General features: G+C 37.1%; 1 protein-coding gene across 1 annotated transcript in view; it reads right to left on the minus strand.

Annotated features, from left to right (window-relative positions):
* Positions 1 to 9,981: 9,981 nt before the first annotated feature.
* NALF1 (NALCN channel auxiliary factor 1) overlaps positions 9,982 to 18,557 on the minus strand; it is a gene marked incomplete at both ends in the record, with an annotated part of 496,891 nt that continues 488,315 nt past the window's right edge. Inside the window, one exon of the mRNA XM_084290581.1 lies at positions 9,982 to 10,277. Within this exon, the coding sequence (XP_084146707.1) occupies positions 9,982 to 10,277 (296 nt within the window). The remainder of the gene's footprint in view (positions 10,278 to 18,557) is intronic.

Genomic DNA, 18,557 nt, shown 5'->3' on the forward strand with positions numbered 1-18,557 from the left:
ATGGAAAATATATTAAAAACAAAAAGTAACCAACCAACCATGCAAAACAAAACAAAAGAAAACAAACAAACAAAACAACAACCAACCAACCAACTAACCAACCAACCAAAGCAGAGTTCTTGAGATAACCTTATATGTATATCAAAAGCTGAAAGAGTTTTGGTTTTGCTTACACATTCTCTATTTCTTCCTTCTCATCCCCATATGAATAATGAGCAGTCATAGAAAGTATTTATTTTTATGTTCCAAAAGGTTGTCTTATAATAGCAGGTACATTTAACTGGCATTCATTTTTACCTGATGAAACACACATAAAATGAAACTTTGCTCTTGTTGCAGCCAGGGAGAATTTGAGCAGAGGTTGGAAATAAAGTCAAGGCCTCACCTCTCCTTAGAAGTAGGCAGACACTGCTGGTCCACAGATTTTAATCTAGTGAGAAGGTGAAATTACTCTCATTCACACCATCCAAAGCTATTAATGGCAGGAAAAGTCTGACCTCAGAGCATTTTTACATGAAAAAGCAGTTTGTAATAAAACTGTGTTGAAATAAATAAATGTGGTAGATATCATTTATGCATTGCATGCATCTACCTGTGTGAGCAAGTGGTTAGGTCAAAAACACGAGTGGCTGTGAAGAGATCTCATATCTATGGGTACCAGACTTGGGGAAACTGTGAGGCTTCCGGCTTATTTCTGCATGATATTTATGGCTTGGATTGCTACAAATAAGTTTCAGTTTTCATCTGTTGTTTTTCATCTGTTGTTTGATACAACAACTTAAGACTACTTTACTGTATTTTGGCTCATCTTATCTGGAGTGCTGATGTCCACAGGTATGTTGCCATCATTTGCTGTCATCCAAAATTATTCCTGAAACATTTGAAATCTGACTTGCAAATGTCTCTGCACTTACCTCCTTGACCTGTTGTTCTGTTATCCGTTCATCCTTTCTGAGAATAACAAATCCTGTGTGAGCAGACAGACAAATATCTAACACAATTTTTTAATTTAGATCTTGGTTGTAAACTGTTGAATATATCAAAGGTAATAAAAACATATATTTTTCACATTTTGCATATACATGATATAAAAATAAAATTTGTTTCTTTTGTGGGCATCATTTTCCATTTCTTCTAGTGTTATTCCTTCTTAAGCAATCTGAGATGAACAGCTGCTACGTTACACAGTACAGATATTATGAGGATATATGAGGATATTACCTCAATCTTTATATTTTGTCAGAAGTATTTTATGAAACACGTAGCTGTAGTTAAGGTCATAACACAAAAAAGAAAGTTGTTTAAGTGTGATCATTATTTAATATCACTGTCCCCCCCCAACACCTTGGGTTTCAGTTTATTCAGAAGTCCTTAGTACCCAAAGAGTCAGACTCACTGTTTGCATCTTTAAATTTATTCTCAGTAGAGCATTATTTTTAGTATTTTTTTTCACAATCTTTAACAGTTTCTCCTGTCATTTTGAAAACATTTTTTTTTTCTGTGAGTCATCGTAATAAATTATTTCATCAAAGTTCTCTGTAAAAAATTAAAGATAGTATTACTTGTTTAACTAAAGTTGCTATAATAATACAATATTTAATATATTATTACAATTTACATATATATATATATATATATATATTTTTTTTTTCTGTCAGGACCACTTAGCCCTCTTTTCAATGCTAAGAATCATAGGACATTCCATATAGTTAAAAAACACTGATGCCATTTTAGCCCGTTTGAAATAAAATCCAGTCCTTAATTTTGAAGAAGGAAAAAAAAAAAAAAAAGAAAACAAGGTAAAACACAGCTGATTAAACTTGCTTTTAACATGAGCTTTCTGTTCATACAGCTTGGGAATAACAAAAGAGTAGAATAATTTTAATTGCAAATCTGTTTACATAAGCATGTAATTTGTAGCTGCATAGTTCAATATGAATTTTTAAAAGGCCAAAAATCTGTTTTTAAACCAATAAATAAATAAATAAATAAATAAAACCAAGCAGCTTCTGTAGAACTACATAAATAAATTACCACTAAGGGCTAATTATTAAAAAATGCAATTACATATTTTAAATTTAATTTTCATTTGTAGGAGTTAAAATATTTTCTTTTTTCTTTTCTTTTCTTTTCTTTTCTTTTCTTTTCTTTTCTTTTCTTTTCTTTTCTTTTCTTTTCTTTTCTTTTCTTTTTTTCTTTTTTTTTTTTTTTTTTAATATTTCTACTTATATTTATAATCCTGTGTAAGTTTTTGCATATTCAAACCCTGAATGAAGCTTGTTAGATTTAAGAAAAAGAAAGGTCTATTAAATCAAAGCTCAAAGCTTTGGCTCAACATGACTTTTGCATAGAGCTGCAGCTAATTGTTTGACTAACCACTTGGACAAACCTTTGGAACATTTCAATCTTTCAGCTGTTCACATGCTTAGTTATCTTATCCATGTGAGTTTATAAGTGTTCAAAGGGACTTTGGGCTTTCCAAAACCTCCTTGATGTCAGTGGGAAAACTTGCACTGAAATTGGCAGGCTTTCTTCCATGGCATTAATCCTAGTTCCATCTAAATGAAAAACAAGAGTCCCAATGAGCTCAGTGGATCTGTGGACTAGTGATGGATAGAAAACTGGTGGGACAACAACATCGCTCTGTTAATGGAAAAAAAATAATATTCTGCACATATAGCAAATTTTAATTGTAAAAGAGCTTTGCACCTTATCAAATGCATTTTATTTTTTTCAGAGAGCTTCTCTTCTAGTGCTAAAATATGTCCTAGGTCAGACTAGTGACTCTGATGCTCCATCAGAGAAACAAAAAGGTGGAGGGAGGGAAGTGATAAAGAAAAGACAATATTATTTCTTTTCTCTTACTGTCTTCTCCAAAACCTACAAGATCTTTTTCCCATTGTTCACTGGCTTGAGATCTTCCAATGGATACAGTTGCTCTGCTTTCATTTCAGTAGTTTTCCTAGCAAGCTGATTAGTACCCGACAATAGTTAAGTACCAATACTACATAGGAGCCTGTAATATATTATCCAATAAGGTGCTAAGTGCTCATCACCATCAAATAAAATGATTAGAACTGAGTATACTTGGTTGAAATCCTGTATTCCCACTGCAAATTATAATCAATGATGTAAAAATTATGTAATGTTACTAGGTTATTGCATGCTTAATTTATAATCTGTCAAAATTCCTCAGAAGAGGAAAAATAAGAGTATCTCTCTCCCACATGAGTGAAGTAACCAGACCTTGCATATGTTTGCTGGGCCAATTAATAGTTCATGAATTTGAGTCTACTAGAGAAACATCATAAAATAAACAGATAAAATTATATTTTTTTTCTCTCTTCCTTTCATTAAAGGGTAACCAGATGATTAGAGCACTGATGTTCATCCAGGTAAAACTCATTCACTGCTTTTCAGCTGTCATGGTGTTATCATTTCATCCTCCATCTGTATGTTGTGCTAAAGAGTTGGTATAGAAGCCCAAATACAGAAAAAGAAAACAAAACCCATAAACATCTCAGAAATGTGAATTCCTGTTGAAGATAGGTGCTTCCTTGATATTAGAGAACAGTCGTGCAAAGGCAGGACTAAGGTAAAACTGTTCTAAGACCACTAGCTTAGGTGAGACATTCCTCAGTAGCTTCCCCTTCCTAAATTACCAACTCTTATTGTGTATCACACTTCTTCCAGCTTGCTTAATTTAGAAATTTAGATTCACTGGTTATAAGATACAAGAGTTTCATGCTGTGATGCTCAGTATTGTCTGACATAAGAGATATTTAAATAAATATTGCAGCAGTGTTTTAAGACATCATTTCTCTCTGCCAGGTGGCTTTATCCCCCTGACAAGAAAGTACCCTTTTTGTTTCTTCAGTTTTATGGTTACAGTCTCAACAGAAAGGTATGTATGCCTGTGTGACAAATGTCCCTGTTGGCAATCTTGTCTTCACAAGTGCTCCTCATTTTGCACTTGGGACATCATGTCTTCCCTTCTTCAAAACAATAAATCCTACTTCAAAACAATAAACCCTGGCAAAAGCACATAGATGGGCAGCAGGGAGCAGAACCATCTGAATTGCTGCAGTTCAACAGTGATTTGTTGTCAAATTGCTGTCCCTTCTGGTGAGCTAATACTTGGTGAGAGAATAGTGAAAGGTTTTACTGGTGGTAAAATCTTCATCCTTACCTGGAGGGCTGGTTGCAAAGCCTGCATATTGTTTTAATCTTATTTCAATTGTCTGTGGAGTTCAACACACATTTCTCTCAAAGTACACTAGCAGATCCACTGATCTTTTTTATGGGGTCCTGGCAGAAATTGAAGATATGAGTAGGGAAAGTGCAGTCCCTCCAAAGTGCAAATTGTGTCATTGTGCATTTGTCCCAGAAATGAATGTAGGAATGTAGTATTAGGAGAAAGAATCTGGTGGCTCAAATTGAAGCAAAATCATCACTTTGAATGGAGATGTCTGAACCATAGCCAAGGCCTCCTGTGCTACTGACACCCTGCTGGAGAACTTTTCACAAAAGTCAAGGTTTTGAATGAAAAGTTCAGAAGAATAATGACTAATATAGTAGGAGGCAGGATGATGGAATGAATAACCAAATATACCCCTTCCTCCCCCATCCCCCCATTTTTTTTTTTTTTTTAATTTTCTTATTACAAAATGTTTTTCTGTTGCTGGAATTCTACCTGGAAATTTGTAGTCTATGGTAGAATGCAGTAATTTTGCCCTATTTCTTTTACAGATCTTATCCTTTGGTGTTTTTACTCTACAGTATGCTGTAGTACTCATAATAATTGTGGTGAAGATTTACTTGTGTGTACCTGTCTCTTAAAAGTGAACTATTTCTGTATAGATATACACCTACGTATGATTCTTTTTTACATCTCTATTTTGAAGAAATATATTTTTCAAGTTGGCTCAAATCTTTTATTTATTTATTTAATTATTTTTATTTCCTCACCCACAGTAGTTCCTCCTTTCCTGTGATCCCTACAGGGACAGATAGAGCTTGTTAACAATTGAAAAAAAAATCTGGAAAATTTAGAAGTGTTCAGCACTTTTTCTCAGAGTTGTTGCAGAATATGTATTAAATATATATGCAAATTAAATCCTTCAGTTGAGATGATATGTGTTGTAGTCCTATTTGCCATCCAAAAATCTAATTTTTATGAAAACTATCATAGTCAGAGATGAACATATCATTTTTCCAAACTTTTCTAACATAATGCTGTTTCTTGAAAGCTACTGTCAGACAACAGAGCCTCTCTTTACCACAGAAAGGCTATTTAATTTCATCTCAGCACTGATAAGATTTCTGCTAGCTTGTCCTTTGTGCTCCTAGCAAAATTTTGAATCCCTCTTCCTCCAAACTAATAATAATGTAGACAACAATAATAAACCAGAACCATTCACAATGTATCATGGCCAGTCTCTAGTCAAGACTAATTTTACTAAGGTTGAACCCAGTGATCCTTTGTTGGTGCGCTATGCCCATGAGCAATTCCTGAGTAAAGACTATGGGACACCAAATGTAGACCTATATGCTACAGTGAACTTTTTGTAGTTGCATGCTTGTACCTGTAGCAAGGCCCACTGAAGCCAGCATAGTTGAGCCTAGCTCTAAGCCTGCCTGCGCAGAGCTCATTGCAGGGTCATAGTACTAATGAGATGTACAGTGAAAGCTGCAGTAAGGACCAGGCCCCCTCAGAGTTATCTTCCTTAGGCGGCTCTTCACCTAAGGAAGGAATTTCACAATCTTGAAATTTCCTAAGGTATATTGGTTTCACTTTCCTTTAAGCTACCTCTGCTTGGCAGATGAGATTTGTTTGTTCTTCAGGCAGTCACTTAAGACAGGTTTCACTCTAAGCTTGTTTGCATGTACGTAAGCTGTCTTCAGCTCTTATGATGAGCAGATATCTTCTGTGCAGGGAGGCAACATCCACAAAAAGGACATTATCATAACAAACACAAAGAGAGCAGAAGACAATGTCCTTGTCCCCCACTTTTTAATAAAAGAGTATAACTATATAAGCTAAGAGTCACATGATGTACCAGATGAAACCTGTCAGCTCAGCTATTTGATATCCAGCTCTCATTCTTTCTCTTTTAATAATTTAGAATAAAATTATTTTTAACCCTCAAGAAGGAATTTATTGAAAGCTTGTGTTTGGTTTGTATATATTGTTCCATATATTCTTTGGCAGCGGATGGCTTGGTTTCATCATTTATAGAAATAATACTTCATTCTAACTTCTTGTTTGTTTTTGTCATTAAATTATGGTGTGCAGAACCTCCTTCACCTGCCATAATTAATAATAATAATAATAAAAAAAAAAAACAAAAACAAAAACCTGTCTCTTTAATGAAAGAAAAATATCAATATAATGCATTACCAAATGCAAATGCAATAAGGAATAACATAGCTCTGTTTATGTTATATGACATTTGGCTTAGAAGTATTAACATATTGCACAAAATCTGGATTCTCCCTATTGCAGAAGATAAGACAACAGAAGACATGGGAAATAGCTCTTCTTCCATATGATTGTAAAATAAATATTATTCTTTTTTTTTTTTTTCCTCATCAGTAATTTGCAGAAATATTCTAGTATTACTTGCTTGTTAAGCCAGTTCTTTATCATGTATGTATTAGGCATACAGTACAAGGAGAAATGGAACAAGATGGCAGTTATAGCAGTGGCAAGATGCAAATTTATTCTGGCAAAAAAGTAATATGTGCACAATATCGAGCATGCTTAAGTTTGTGCCAGGAAAACTATTACGAATGAGGAATGGATGGAATGAAATTTTGCATCATACATGATTACATGTTGCTTAACTTCATAGAAGAGTCCTGGTCTACTCCTGATATCCCAGATGCCACCAAGAGAAGCTGTATACCACACTACTGGAGGCAACATATACCCCAGCAGCAGTCATCTCTACAACATGACTCTTTGTTTTAAGAATTAAAGAAACAAACCTCAAAAAAGATGACAGGGAAAAATTACAGATAATTGAATTGCAGGCACTGACTCCAGATGAGAAGGGGAGGAATTTACTTCATCTTTTGAATAATAATTGAAAATCTGCAATTGCTTCCTGCTTCTTTTTGCCCAACATTAATTTGGCTACTTTATTCATGTAATGATGTTGTCACTGGTTTTCCTCGTATCTCTCATATTCTATGACACATGACTGAGTGTAGCCAAGCAGTCATATTTTTCACTGACACCACTTGAAAACATTTTAATAGAAAAATAAGGATGAAGGATGAAGAAGAGCAGGAGAGAGGAAAGTAAATGCCTTAAAATATCTCTCTACATTAATTCACCATGAGGCAAAACAGAAATAATAACTCTTCTTCATGTGCCAATTCACTTGGGATGAATCCGACTTGCTAGTGTATTGGTACAGTATAAAAACAGATGATAGTGATTAATGGTGTGAACAAAAATCTATGAGGAACATCACAGAAATGGATGTTGGATGGCCTTTGCACAGCAGAGGTAGATAAAGGTTATAACAAACTGTTTACTGACCATGTACACTTGAATTAAGAGGTCAGTTGAACAAGAGCTCACCTAGTAAGAGCTTTCTCAGTAGTGTGACTCAGCTGTTTTACAGTACCAGAGCACTGCCCAGTTATTGCTCCATCACTTTTCAATAATATCTCTACCCTTTCAAAAGTCTATATTCTACCATTAGTTAAGGCTTTTTCATTTACATTTCTGCATTTTTTCCCACTTTTTGCATCAATTCAATATAATTAATACGTGTCTCTAACAGAAAATAAAATAACTGAAAAGCACCATGTTTTATTGAACAAAATATACCATATGGAAGGAAGGAAGAGGAGAAATTATAGAAACAAACCAGTGCTGAAGAATTTTGCATTAGCTGGTGCTTTTTGTTGTTGTATTTGCACAGATCATTTTAGGCTCCTCAGTCTGGGTTATAGTACAACACTACTAGAACAAATACTTTTGCAAAATATTTGAGCTTTTGCAGTTTAACGTGCATCTTGAACTGCTTAAGCAGCATGGTTATCATATCCTGTTATTTTTTTTTGTTTGTTTGTTTTTGTTTGTTTTTGTTTGTTTGTTTGTTTGTTTGTTTTTCTTCCCCCTCCAGAATTTAACAGACCATAAAGTGTATACAAAAACACATATTATGCACCAGTGATTAAATGTTCTTACAACATTAATATTTATCAAGGGGTATTTCATAGCTAGAAAGTAGATAACTATATTTGATTTCCTAAGAGAACATTTCCTATAGTTTTCCTTCATCTCCCAGCTACACAGCAAACATCTCTAAAGTGCACTTCCCAAGTGTAGTTAGAGAATAGGAAGGAATGTATAGTTTTTAAAAACAGCCCTTATTAACTTTTCCTTCCATTGATTCTACTGTAAACTCTAAAAAGCCTTTTTAAAAAGCAAACTCTCATACACTCAGCAGGTGAAATGTTCCCACAAAAATAAAAATAAAAAAAATTAAAAGCCACCCCAAACAATGAAAAAGCAGAAGATTACAATCTTTTCTCTTGACTACTCATATCCTAGTATATCTTTATGGTTTTATTGCACATTTATGAAAATGGTTGTCCTACATATATAAAACAAAATAGTTTATTTATCTGTGCTAACACATTCTTGTGCACCCTTAATAACTAGAGTAACTTTCAACCACATGTAGATTTTAGAAAAACAATGGAATTAAAACCAAAAATTACTATGTGTTGTAGATGCCAAAAGGCTTCTAGTGTAATTTTGAGACAAAAACACTTGGATTTTGGAAGCTCTTTGCTCCCATTCCTTATGGAAAACTTCTGGTTATGTGACAGCAGGAAAACTCAAAATGTAATTCACAATGAATGCCAATCCTTCACCTCCAATATGAAGGCTTCCCAACTACTCAACTTGCTGAGCTTAACTGGTTATACGTAGCATGTCTAAAAGAGGCTGCTCCTGTTCAACTGACCAGTGAGAAAGGACTGGACTTCTTCAAAATGGGTATTGGAGCAACAGTTTGTTATATATTTTTTACATTTTTAACTGTCCGATCCCACCTTGTAAGGAGAGCACTTATTTGTTCAGCTAAAAGGAACCCCCTTCATGCTCCTTTTGGGTTTGCTCAGTCAACTGGTTTGTGCAACAGTGGCAGAGGCACACTGGAATTGTGTACCCGTTCATTGTGATTACACAAACAGAAGCAAGTGTATGTTGTCTGTAAGAGGAGATGGGGAGGGAAAAGGAGATGAATGGTTCCCATGGGTAAGAGGACAGTTAAGTTTTTTGTTTGTTTGTTTGTTTTTGTCCTTTTTTTTCTTTTTCCTTTCTTTCTTTCTTTCTTTCTTTCTTTCTTTCTTTCTTTCTTTCTTTCTTTCTTTCTTTCTTTCTTTCTTTCTTTCTCTTTCTTTCTTTTTTTTTTTTTGATTTTATTTCATTGCTCTTTTTGTGTTTTTTTTTTTTTTTTTCTTTTTTTTTTCTCTTTTTTTTTTAAATTTTATTATTATTATTATTATTTTGTTGCTATGTCATGGAACCATAGCAGTCATTCCTCTAATAGAAACTGACAGGACATAAAAGACAGAACTATCAGATGAACACACACAATGACTAGAAATATATCGACAGAGAAAAGACTTAATTTAGCTTTGAGAAACCGTCCCAAAAATAAAATCCTGTATTAACAAGTGCAAAAAACAAACCGAAAAGAAACTCCAAACATTAAAACACAGTGTATAAAATGGTGTGAGAAATTTAAGTCACCATACAGCCTTTTAGTCAATAAAAAGCTGTGATCTTGTGTCCTTGTTGTTTGGGCAGTGGCCCATTCTTTTCTTTTTACCCAAATGGTCATTCAAGAAGAGATCTGAAGGTAAAGCACTCAGTCATTGCTATTTCTGACTGTAGTCAATAGGGCCTCTTGAGTTTCTATGATATAAGATGAATCCATTTTTCTGTTGTTTTTATTCCTCATTGGTTGAATTATCTTCCAAAGTTGTTATGCCTCCAAAGCCCAGTCCCGTTGAGTTCTGTGCTGCTGAGACTGTAAGTACTGTATGTAAGAGAATTAATACAAGAACACACAGTTTAAGTCTGCTGTTACACAGTCTTGATGCTGATGAAACTGTGAGTGATGTCCTGTGACATATTGTTGAGCCACTTGTTTTTGTAGTCCCTTTGGATTGATGATCTGATAATAGTCCCCATCTGACATCACAGCATTCTGGTTCTGCATTGGTTGGATAGTTTTCATAGAGCCCTGTAGGTTAAACACAATGAAAAATAAGCATCAGACACATAAAAAAAGATGTCAGAAGTTGGCAGGTCAAAGGAACATTCGATAGCTTAGATACCTTAGCCTAAGCTATTGAATCCAGATATTTCAGTTAGCTTCAGGCTCTCAAAATCTACTCTCTTCAGCTTCTCTATCAAAAAGCTTGCCATTTTGCGTAATTAGGGATATGCATAGTTTAGGAAGCAACGTCACATAATCACAGGAAGCAGTTTAGGAAGCAGCATCACATGATCACAGTTGAATGATAATTCAACAGTGAGCACAGTTGTAGGAAGAAATGAAGCTAAAAAACAGTCATTGAGTTCCTCAACAAAATATGACATTTGAATTCTTCCTTTTTGAGTGAATGAAGTAACAACTAATCAAAACAGACATTTTCACAAAAATTACTGAAATTATTGCTCCATCTGTGAGAACATACCAATAATATGGAATCAATCTATGAAAAGGTAGACATAAGAAATATTGGTATACTGACAACACTGACAGTGTTGACTGTCAAACCACTACAGATCCGACAGTTTCAGAGGAATTTTCCAATCAGAGCTTGCTTACCCTTCCTCAGCTGAGTTCTTCTAGTGGGGAGGATCTCTTCAGTGTATCCCAGAGGTGAAAAAAAGCTTTTATTACAGTGCATTAATTGGATCTCCTGATATTTCTCACTGTAGAAGTAGGTAATTTCCATCTTTGGAACTTTACTGAATTACTTAGCCTGATCTCATTACACATTTTTATAATGTTAGAGGAATTCTGTCTTTTCCAGATGACACAACTGTCTTTTTGAAAATTGTCAATGTTGTATATATTACTGTAAAGGACAGTAGCAAAACCAGAGTGTTCTGTTTACTTCTCATATATCTTTAGTGATAAACTAAAAGAACCTAATTTAACCCACACAAGAATGTCTAATATAATGGACAAACAACTTTTCTCCATTTAAACTGATGTTGGAATAGATTTTGTAGTAGCTACTTACTCTCAGATGTTGTGAGGTTTTACTAAAAAATAACTTGTGCTGAAATTTTGGGATTAAGATTTTGAACGCAGTTTCTTAACTGCTATAATTTATAAACTACTTTTTGTAGTAAGAATTACATTTTGTATAAAGCATCACAACAATCACATTATTTAAAAAAAAAAAAGCCAACAAGCTTAGGCATAATTTTCTTAGATCCATACTGCTTGAATTATGTGAATACCTTATAAAGAAAACCAACACATCTTAAAATAAAATTGAACTCTTTCATTTCTACTTCCATAATATGGATCTTAAATTAGAAAAACAAACAAACAAACAAACAAACAAAAGCATTAGGTATGCTGAGCATGTTAAAATGCAGATTAAACCTAGACTGGCAGTTTTATTCCATAACGGAATAATCCCCCAAAATGTCATATATGAGTCCATATGAAGTTTATTTTATTTTGGCTTCAATTAAGTTTATGAAGACATAGGAATGAGAACAGTTCATTTGATGTCATATAAAGTCTGGGTTTACTCTGTAGGTGACCTAGTGTTCACCAGCGCAGAAGAGCTCATTAAAAAGATCAAGACTGGAGGAATCCTAGATTGCAGTGACCACACCCCAGTCGAGTTCGTGATCTTGAGGGATATGGGCCTGGCTAAGAGCAGTCAGGACCCTGAAATTTAGCAAAATGAACTTCCAGCTGTTCAAAGAATTAGTGGATGAGATCCCATGGCATACTGTCCTTAGGGACAGAGGATCTGATCAGAACTGGCAACTCTTTAAGGATATTTTTCTTAGAGCAGAGGAGCTCTCTATTCCCATAAGTAACAAATCAAGCAGAGAAAGTAGGAAACCAGCATGGCTTAAAAAGGAACAGCTGGTCAAACTTAGGCAAAAGAAGGAAATGTACAGACAGTGGAAGCAGTGTCATGTGTCCTGGGAGGAGTGCAGAAATGCTGTCCAGAAGTGCAGGGATGGGATCAGGAAAGCCAAGGCACTGTCAGAACTAAATTTGGTGAGGGATGCAAAGAATGACAAGAACAGGTTCTACAGGTACATTGGCCACAAAAGAAAGACTAAGGAGAGCTTACCACCTCTGACAAATGAAGAGGGAGAACTGGTAACAACAGACATGGAGAAGGCAGAGGTACTTAACAACTACTTTGCCTTGGTCTTCACTGGCGGTTAGGTTTCCCACATCTCTCGTGTCCCCAGACCTCTATGTGGGTGCTGGAAGAGCAGAGTCCTTCCTACAGTAAAAAGCAAGTTTGGGATTTTCTGACACAACTTAACAGCTACAGATCTATGGGGCCTGATGACATGGATCCCAGGGTCCTGAGGGAATTGGCTGATGTAGTTGCCAAGCCACTCTTCACCGTATTTGAAAAATCATGGCAGTCAGGCAAAGTCCCTGGTGACTGGAAAAAAGGAAACATCGCTCCCACTTTAAAAAATGGTAGAAAGGAAGATATGGCGAACTACAGAGCAGTGAGCCTCACCTCTGTGCCTGGGAACATCATGTAATGGATCCTCCTGGGGGAAAAGCTAAGGTACATGCAAGACACGGTACATGCAAGATCCAAGACAGCCAGCATGGTTTCACCAAGGGTAAATCCTGACCAACCTGGTGGCCTTCTTTGAGGGAATGACTGCATCAGTTAACGAGCGAAGATCGACAGATATCATCTCCTTGGAATTCTGTAAGGGTTTATCATGGTCCCACATGATGTTCTAATCTTTAAATTTGAAAGATACGGATTTGAAGGGTGGACCATCCAGTGGGACCTTCCAGTGGATAAGGAATTGGCTTGATGGCTGCACCCAGAGAGTAGTGCTCAAAAGTTCTATGTCCAGATGGATGCTGTGGTGACAAGTGAAGTCCCTCAGGGGTCTGTCTTGGGACCAGTGCTTTTTAGTATCTTAATCAGTGACATAGATGATGGGATTGAGTGCACCCTCAGCAAGTTTGCAGATGAAACCAAACCGAGTGGTGCAGTTGATACCAAAGGAAGAAGAGATACTGTTCAAAGGGACCTGGACAGGCTGGAGAAGTGGGATCATGTGAACCTAATGAGGTTCAACAAGTCCAAATGCACTTGGGCCAGGACAATCCTGGACAGGAGTACAGACTGGGAGAAGAACTCATTGAGAGCAGCCTTGCAGAGAAAGACTTGGGGGTTCTGGTGGATGAAAGGCTCAACATGAGCCAGCAGTGTGTGCTTACAGCCCATAACGCCAACTGCAGCCTGGTCTGCATCAACAAGAGGGTAACCAGCACGTCAAGAAAGGTGATTGTTCCCCTTAGCTCTGTCTTTGTGAGGCTCCACCAGGAGTATTGCATTCAGGTTTGGGGCCCCCAGGACAAGAAGGATGTGGACCTGTTGGAGCAAGTCCAGAGGGGAGCCACAAAGATGATCAGAGGGCTGGAGCACCTATGAAGAAAGGCCGGGAGAGCTGGAGATGTTCAGCCTGGAGAAGAGAAAGCTCTGGGGTGACCTCATTGCAGCCTTTCAGTACTTAAAGGAAGCTTTAAAAAAGAATGGAGAGGGACTCTTTACTCAAGTAGATCGTGATAGAACAAGGAGAATGGTCTTAAACTAAAAGAAAATTAGATTAAATATTAGGAGGAAATTATTTGCTCAGAAAATGGTAAGGCACTGGAACAGGTTGCCCAGAGAGGTTGTGGATGCCCCATTCCTGGAGGTGTCCAGGTTGGATAGGGCCTTGGTCAGCCTGATTGACTGGGTGGCATCCCTGCCCATGGCGGGGGATTGGAACTAGTTGATCTTTAAGGTTTCTTCTAACCTGAACCATTCTATGATTTTATGAATCTTTGATTCTATGATTCCCTGATTATAAGATTCTATGAAATAATGCTATTTTTTTCCACAAATTTGCAGTCAGACACACAAAACAGGTTACCAGACCTCAAAAATTATTAATTTTATTATTAACACAACAATTAACTTGTTTCATATTTTTAAAGAAATTATCTTATAATTTGGAATTTGTCATCATTTATTGCAAATATCATAAAGCAATCTTATTGCTAGTGTCATATTTTCTGAGACCCATCTTTTGTTTTTTGTGTGCACAAGTTTGTTAACGTGGTAATGTACTGGAAGTAGCTTGCAAAGTAAGTCATAATGTGATCTGTTACGTTACTGCAGTAGCTCAAACTATTAGCAGTAATTGAAGAGACAGAGGATGCTTAATGCTTTGATCCCACTGAGGCTTGCTAACTGTTCCAACTGTATTTCCTGCCTTTCTTTTTACAGGAAAATTCAGACTTCCTTTGATATCAAAGATTATCTATACAAGTTGACAATCAAAAAGTATTTAAATAGTTCTTCTGCACTTACTGAATTACAAATAAATTGAAGGCAACTCCACAGTCAAAACTGCATACAACTTGTTCCTTAATGTAAAATTAAATTTCCTCTTTATTTCAATTCAGCAATTGTATTTAGGCTTTGACTTTACAGTTACATATTTAATAATCAATTAACTGTAGAACCACTGTTCATGACAGTTGCTGAACATTTAGATAAATTCAGTCAGAGCTTTGACACTGAAATAAAAAAGCTTCATTATTGTGCTACTCCACATAGTCTATTGTAGCCATTGTATCTATGTTGGTCTCTTGGAACTAACCACTCACTCTGATTAGTGAGAAGGTTACAAACCTTACCAGAAACCCTGGAAAGCTGGTAATTTTAACCTTGGAACGTTACAGAAAAAAAGACCATTTTGTTCTTTTATGTGGATACAGAATTCATGAAAAGAAATTTAAAAGACACCTTTATCCAACAAACCACCAAGACTCACCTTCTCCTCTTCTGCCTTTGTAGTTCAATTTGCAGGCATCGTTCCTTTGTCTTACTTGAATATTTGGTAATTATATTTCTGAGGTTCACCTTTCATTACTGGCTCAAAGCTTGCTTTAATTTTCACTTTTCACTTAACATTCTCAGCTCTGTATCTCCATTCCCCAAGTTTTCCCTGCGCTTTCCTATATTCCACTAGCAGAAACCTTAGTCCATACATATCTTGGATTTTTCTTTATTTTGGTATCAGAACATCTTCCATACAGACATGCTGTCACTCATGAAGGTCATATAAAAGCAATCTCTTTGCTTTGTAACAAGATACTTTTACTCATGTACATATAATTTTAATGATCAGCATGCAGTGATATCTGTAGGAAGTGTGTGTTATTAATTTTGATGCAAGGCTTAAGGCTACTCATTTGGCTGAGATTATGTTAATGGAGACATAACTATAGACAAATCCTATGTATCCTGCTCAGATGAATCATACGGAAAGAAAAAGGAATGACAGCACAAGCATCATTCATTTTGTGCTGAAACAGTTTTGGTGGAAAAAAAGGAAAGTTCAAGCATGTTCTTATACTGCAATTGAAGTCAAAAAGACTCTATCTATACAAGCATGGTTTGTTATGCTAGATCACCAGCTAACTCAGAGAATGCTGTGGTTTCTGCATGAGTACTTGCATTTCTGTAGCACAGCAACCAGCATGTAGATTTACATGTAGATTTCTGTTTTATTTTGAAAGATATACCAAGCTGGTGCCTGAAGAAAAGAACATGAGCTAGAAGAATAAATCAGAGAGTTCACCAGAAGTTTTAAATGCTCCAATTTGCACAAAGTAAATAGTGCCTGCCAAGAAGAATCCAGCCAGCAGTGACATCATTGCATCAGAGAATTCCAACATACTGCATGACATTTCTCCTTCTGAGGAATTATTTCTGAGATTTCAATATTAGCATTTTCCAACTACAAAAGGAAAGAAAACTCATTAGACATTTTTGACTAGATTTAATTGCTTGCTTAGATCTGATCTGGAAGCTAGATCGCTTTGATCTTATCCAGATGGTCCTCTCAATTTCCAAATTTCTGTGTCTGTGACACATTATGATGCTTCTGTTCAGATATATATTTAAAAACCCTTCATATTATAAAAAGCAATACATTTAAATGTAAAGCATAGCTTAAAGATAAGTAAGTTATACTTTAGTCAAACAGAATATAAACCCACCCTCCTTTAGTTTAAATCCATTACTCCTTGTCCTGTTACTACACTCCCTGATAAAAAGTCCCTCTCCAGCTTTCCTGTAGAACTCCTTTAGGTACTGGAAGACTGCTATAAGGTCTCTCCAGAACCTTCTTTTCTGCAGGCTGAACAACCCCAACTCCATCAGCCTCTCTTCACAGAAGAGGTGTTCCAGCACTCTGACCATCCTCTTGGCTCTCCCATGGACTCACTCTACTAGGTCCATGTCCTTCTTGTGGTGGGGGCTCAGAGATGAATACATCACTCCAGGCGGTGTCTCATGAAAACAGAACAGAGCGGGAGAATCACCTCCCTTAACCTGCTTGCTGACCATGCTTGTCTGGATGCAGCCCATGATATGGTTGGCTTTGTGGGCTGCAGGTGCACATTGGTGGCTCATGTTGAGCTTCTCATCAACCAACACCCCCAGGTCCTTCTCCTCAGAGCTGCTCTCAATTCATTCTTCACCCAGCCTGGATTTGTGCTTGGGATTGCCCTGGCCCAGGTGCAGGACCTTGCATTTGGCCTTATTGAATTTCATGAGGTTCACACAGGCCCAGTTCTCAAGCTTGTTTGTGTCCCTTTGGATAGCACCCCTTCCCTCCACCATGTCAACCACACCACTCAGCTTGGTGTCATTGGTAAATCTGCTGAGGGTGCACTGCATCCCACTGTCCATGTCACCGACAAAGATGTTAAACAGCACCTGTCCTAGTACCAACCCGTGAGGAATTCCACTTGTTACTGATCTCCACTTGGACATTGAGCCATTGACTGCAACTTTTTGAGTGCAACCATCCAGCCAATTCCTGACCCACTGAGGTGTCCATACTTCAAATCCTCATCTTTCCAATTTAGAGACAAGTATATGCAGGGCAGTGTCAAAAGCTTTGCACAGGTCCAGTCTGATGATGTCAGTTGCTCTTCTCCTATCCAACAGTGCTGTAACCACATTGTTACATCAGATTAACCAGATTAATCTGATGTAACCAGATTGTTACATCAGAAGGCCATCAGATTTGTCAGGCACAGTTCATTCTTAATAAAGCCTTGTTGGCTGTCAGCAATCACTTTTTTCCATGTGCCTTAGTATGGTTTCCAGGAGGATCTACTCTTGCTGGGCACAGAGGTGAGACTCACTGGCCTGTAGTTCTCTAAGCCTTATTTTTTTCCCTTTTAAAAATGGGCTTGATGTTTCTCCTCTTCCTGAACTGCCACGACTGCACAAATATGATGGACAGTGGCTTAGCAACTTCACCAAAGAATTCCCTCAAGATCCATTGATGCATCTTATTAGGTCCCATGGACTTTTTATCTCCAGGTTCCTTAGATGTTTTCATAGCTGCCCTTCCCCTACAGTAGGCTGTTCTTCACTCCCACAGTCTCTGCTTTTGCCTTCTGGTGCTTGGTCTGAAGCTCTTGCTGGTGAAGACTGAAGCAAAATAGTTATAGAGTAACTAAACCTTCTCCATATCCCAGGTAACTAGGTCTCCCATTTTCTTCTGGAGAGGGACCACAATTTCCCCAGTTTTCCTTTCATCACTGACGTACCTATAGAAGCCTTTCTTGCCCTTGATGTCCCTGGAAAAATTTAATTCAATTAGGCTTTAGCTTTCTAACCTGATCCCTGGCTGCTTTGCAAATTTCTCTGTATTCTTCTCAGGCTCTCTATCCTTGCTTCTGCCCTCTGTAGGTCTCCTTTCTCTGTCTGAGTTTGGCCAGGAGCTCCTTGTTCATCCATGCAGGTCTTCTGGATTTTTTGTCTGGCTCCCTCTTTGTTGGGATTTATCACTCCTGAGCTTGGAGGAGATGATCCTTGAATATTAACCAGCTTTCTTCACCTTCAGAGCTTTATCCCATAGTGTCTACATCCTTCTATTCCAACACTCCAGTCATGGGAGTCATCCCACCACATCTCCGTAATGCCAATGAGGTCATAGCCCTGCAGGTGTACATACATCTCTAACTCCTCTTGTTTATATTTCCTATGTTGCATGAGTCAGCATAGAGACACTTAAGTTGTGCCCCTGATGAAACTGAGTTACTGGCTGGCATGGCTGGACTTCCTTTCTGCTGCTCTTCAGGTGCTTTCCTGCTGATTCTCCTCCAGACTTTGAATACCTTTCACTGACTCTGGTGTCAAACTGGGAGGAGCGGGATGGACTGAAGTTCCCCTCCCCTGGCAACACTAGTTTAAAGACC

This window comes from Netta rufina (genome assembly GCF_964035555.1).
Source record: "Netta rufina genome assembly, chromosome: 1".
In the NCBI taxonomy this organism is placed as follows: domain Eukaryota; kingdom Metazoa; phylum Chordata; class Aves; order Anseriformes; family Anatidae; genus Netta; species Netta rufina.